Source organism: Sphaeramia orbicularis, chromosome 10, assembly GCF_902148855.1.
Source record: "Sphaeramia orbicularis chromosome 10, fSphaOr1.1, whole genome shotgun sequence".
NCBI lineage: Eukaryota > Metazoa > Chordata > Actinopteri > Kurtiformes > Apogonidae > Sphaeramia > Sphaeramia orbicularis.
The window spans coordinates 30,932,177-30,936,616 of NC_043966.1; the positions used below are offsets into that span (position 1 = coordinate 30,932,177).

A 4,440-nucleotide genomic window follows, 5' to 3' on the forward strand; every position below is an offset into this window, starting at 1 on the left:
AACATTTTTTGTGGAAGGATAGTTTGACTTTTGCAATTTTTCCACATGAAAACAAAGACGAAAAATCTGGATGTCTTTATTTATGTTTGTTTGTTTGTTTGTTTTTTACACTATTACTTTACTGGTCCAACCCGATCAAACTGGGCTGTATGTGGTCCCTGAACTAAAATAATAATATCTTATTGCATTTGACAAATTAACGCCAAAGGCCGGATTTGACCCTTTGGTGGGCCGGTTTTTTGGTCCGCGGGCCACAGTTTGGCACCCCTGATGTAAACGGCGGTGGTTTGGGTTGAAGAGTCGCCGGAAGCAGCAGGTTTGAGGAGGACAAAAACACAGAGAACAGGACGCGGTCAAGCCTTAGACTCAGCCCCTCATCATTCCTCCAAACATTGCCCCAGTCAGAGCAGAAACATGGCTTTAACCCAGGAGTGTGTTCTGTCTTTTCTGCTGGAACACGGAGGTAAAGTGAGGAACACGGAGCTGGTCAACTCTTTCAGGAGCCACATCAACTGCACCGATCCCGCGGAAAAGCAGCACAATAGGGACCTGTTCAAGAAGTTGGTGAACAGCGTCGCGGTGGTGAAACAGATCGACGAGGTGAAGTTTGTAGTGGTGAAGAAAAGGTACCAGGACTTTGTCAAAGAGGCGGCGAATGATGCCCAGGCTGCAAAAACACACTCGGATGACAGCTTCTCAAGCCAAAACACCAGCTTTTCTTACACATCTCCTCGTCGATCGGACTCAGTCAAGGCCATTTACTCGGACATCGAGAACAATAACACAACATACGTCTTAAACATCAATGGTAATTATCACAGGGATGCGGGATGTGAGCGCGAAGACGGATCGGTGTGCAGAGGCGTCGGGAGTGTGGACACAACTACGGTCAAAGTCCTGAATCTCTCCGGCGATCAAGCGATCAGAGCGGGTAAGTCTGGAGCTGTGTTCGCCGTCATAGCAGTGAAATCCCCCCCGAGGATCACATCTGCATCGGTAACACACGATGATCCACATGCACAAGTGTCCCAGCATAAACCTGCAGAGAAACCAAATAATGTCCCTGCACCATCAGTCCCATCTGCGCCTGCCCACTGTCCACCTCACAGAAAGGATGCATCAGGTTGGAAGACCAGGCACACAGAGGAGATGCAACCCCCTAACTTTACCCAAGTCAGGATCCAAAACAAGAGTCTAAGACACGGAGAGGATGCCAGGTACTCAGAGGCAGTGCCCTTGGAGCCTTTAGCCCATGAGTGGTTGGTGAAGTGTGCTGCAGGGCTGTGGGGTCAGATCTATGCTCTGCTGCTGAAGGACACAAGGTTAGCACAGAAAAAAGACTTCATGTCAGGTTTCACAGCACTGCACTGGGCTGCCAAGGATGGTAACCGTGAAATGATTAATAAACTGATGGATATTTCCAAGAAAAGAAGCACTTATGTCAACATCAACAGCAAAGCACATGGAGGATACACACCTTTGCACATCGCAGCCATCCACGGACACATTGATGTGATGCTCCTGCTTGTGCAAAGGTATGGAGCTAATGTCAGTGAGAGGGATAATGATGGAAAGAAGGCATGGCACTACCTCGGTAAAGGTGTGTCAGCTGAGGTACGAGCACTTCTAGGGGGGCTGCCACACAGCAAGTACACAGAAAAGACAGAAGGTGATGAGTATAGAGAGCACACAAGAGGCTTCAACACTATTAGTAAACTGTTCCAGCCTCACATAGGGAAGAAGCAAAAAACAAGCACCAGGCTAGCCCATGAATGGTGAGACTGGCAGAAGTAATTTGTAAGTTTGTACTTTTAACCACTCCTGATAAAGCATTTAGTCACGTAATGCAGATTTGAAGACCAAATATCACCGGTCAGCATGTTGTTGTTATTCAGTGTGCTAAATCTTACATACTGTAATCAGATGAATCTGAAAACAAATGGCAAAACTGCTGGTTAACTGATGTTTTCAATGTATATGATAAAGTGTCATTAGATGTTGGTTTATGTACATTTATACAACAGATTTATAAATGTTCCACTACAAAGAACCTGTAAAGTGAATGCATTATAATGTGCAGACAGTGTTCTGAAGTAAATCTGAGACAAACATTCCTTTTTGAGTAAAACCCATTCTCTCTTCACATTTTGACCCACAACTGTATCTTGGAAACTACAGCCAACCAGCATTTTTGACAATTTTTATTCATTAGTGACTCAAATTTGGTAAAGTTTCACTATTATTCTGGAGGCATTTGCGTGTTCAGTCTCTCAGCACTTACTTCAGACAGGCTCTAGTTCTTTTATACTGTGTATCATTGTTGAATATATTTATATGAATTGTATAATTTTTTACTTTTAGTTTTATACAGAGATCCCACGAGGTCTTAAAAAATCTTAAATGTCTTGAATTTACAATTCTACATTTAATTCTTAAAAAGTCTTTAAAAGGTATTAAATTTGATATGGTAGGTTTTAAGTTATGTTGCCATAAACTTGTTCACTGTATTGTGTTTAAATGTATCTGGAAAATGTCCAAACTGCAAAGAAAGTAAGTCTACTTGGTTCCACCCGTTCTAACCTGACAATTTATATTGAAATTAGAAACCAATTATCACTAACTTTGCAGCCCCTGGTGAGAAATGATTACAGAACATTCAGCCCAACACACGTGCAGCCATTATTCATGCTCACGGCGCCCGAGAAAGCTGACTTTTAGAATGTTTTTTGAAATGGGCATTAAATTCTGTTCCAAGTAGTTGTAAAAGTCTTAAATTTAACTTGTAGAAACCTGTAGGAACCCTGTTTATATCATGTACTAACAATAGGTGTTTTTTTGCACCTATTTAACTTGCATCTTTATTTTGACACAAAGAACATGTCATACACTGGTCATCACATAATGCTGAATAAATTTTATGAAACAATGTGTTGATTCAGGACTTCTAACCATTGGAATATGAAAACAGACAACACCTGTGGAAACAGTTGCCAACAACACTCACATCAGACATGCCATTGTGGTGTATCATTCATTTCACATGAGGTATTCTCTTCATCAAAAGCTCACCAGTATTGTTTTTTTACAGTAATGAAAAAATTTTATTCAGTAGCTTGTGATTTTTATTATAACAATAGAAGAGACAAAACTGTGTTTAACTTATGCTGAGATATGCAGTGTAGACAGCTATAGGGGGTTGTGGAATGCTTCCTTTATCACTTTCTTTGTGAACTTGAGGTTAAAATGGATGAGAAAGGGGCCCCTTTTAAGGGATCACATGGGCCTGGTTTTCTGGAGTCCTGCAACATGAAATTACCAACAAAACAAAAAGTGAAAACAAGACATGACTCCAGAAGAAGTTATTAGTGAGGTTTAGTAATCATAACAAAAAAGAAGAACATATGCATTTTGTTAGTTGTACAATTCACCTGATTTTAATATTAAAGGACAACCTCAGATAACATATTCACAACAGTTTTAATGTTGTAAATACCCTTCCTTTCCCAGATCAGCCATGTATTAAAATTGTTTTTTTCTGTTACCCTTAACTGACCTGAACAAAGACATCCCTGATTAGATGGAAAGAGTTGAGGCAAAACACTGCCAGAACAATGTCCTTTGTCTTTCCATGTGGAAAAGAAGCAGCTTGAATAGTAATCCAAACAAAGGACAACTGCACACACAGCCAATACTCTATGTAAAGAATAATCACGTTTAATCCTTCCTCAGGCTCTTCTTTAATCAAAATAATTTGTGATTTAACTATTCTGAATGATTATAACAGGTGGATTTGTAAAGTTTGCAAACATCAGGCCACTACAACAATACTGCACTTTCTGCTTCATCATGTAAACATAATCTTTTATAATCCCAATAGAACTTTAAAATGGTAAAGTTTATATTATAGCAGTGTTCTTCAACCTTGGGGTCACGAACCACAAGTAGGGTCGCCTGGAATTCAAATGGGGTCACCTGAAATTTCTAGTAATTGATAAAAAAAAAAAATAATAATAATAATAATAAAAAATATTGTTAATGATTCAATATATAGTTCATTTTAATAAAAATGCCACACACTTTTTTATAAAATGCAGGATATAATATCTGACAGGGCATATCTTGATTGACCCAATCATGTGACCACATGTGTTACTACACTTCAACCTGCCTGGACACAGTCGCAGTCAGAAAACCAGACCAAACAGAGAATGGAAAGATTTCTTCACCAGCCTGGCTCCGCTAAGACATCTCCGAGAGAAACTGAGAAGCAGACACCAAAAAAGTGCATTATATACATTATATAGTCTAAATGTCATCTAAAATGAGCATTTATTTGCAACCTAGTATAGCAAACTATTACATGACAGAAAACAGATAAATTTTAGCAAAAAAATGTCTCCGTTTTTAATGTCTGGGATCACCAGACATTTGTGATGTTAA

At 39.6% G+C, this 4,440-nt stretch overlaps 1 protein-coding gene across 1 annotated transcript; it reads left to right on the top strand.

The window, feature by feature from the left end:
* Positions 1-299: 299 nt before the first annotated feature.
* Positions 300-2,033, top strand: sowahab (sosondowah ankyrin repeat domain family member Ab). Its single transcript, XM_030144825.1, has one exon. The coding sequence runs from the start codon at positions 415-417 to the stop codon at positions 1,777-1,779; it is 1,365 nt and encodes a 454-aa protein (XP_030000685.1). The 5' UTR covers positions 300-414; the 3' UTR covers positions 1,780-2,033.
* The last annotated feature ends 2,407 nt before the right edge of the window (positions 2,034-4,440 follow it).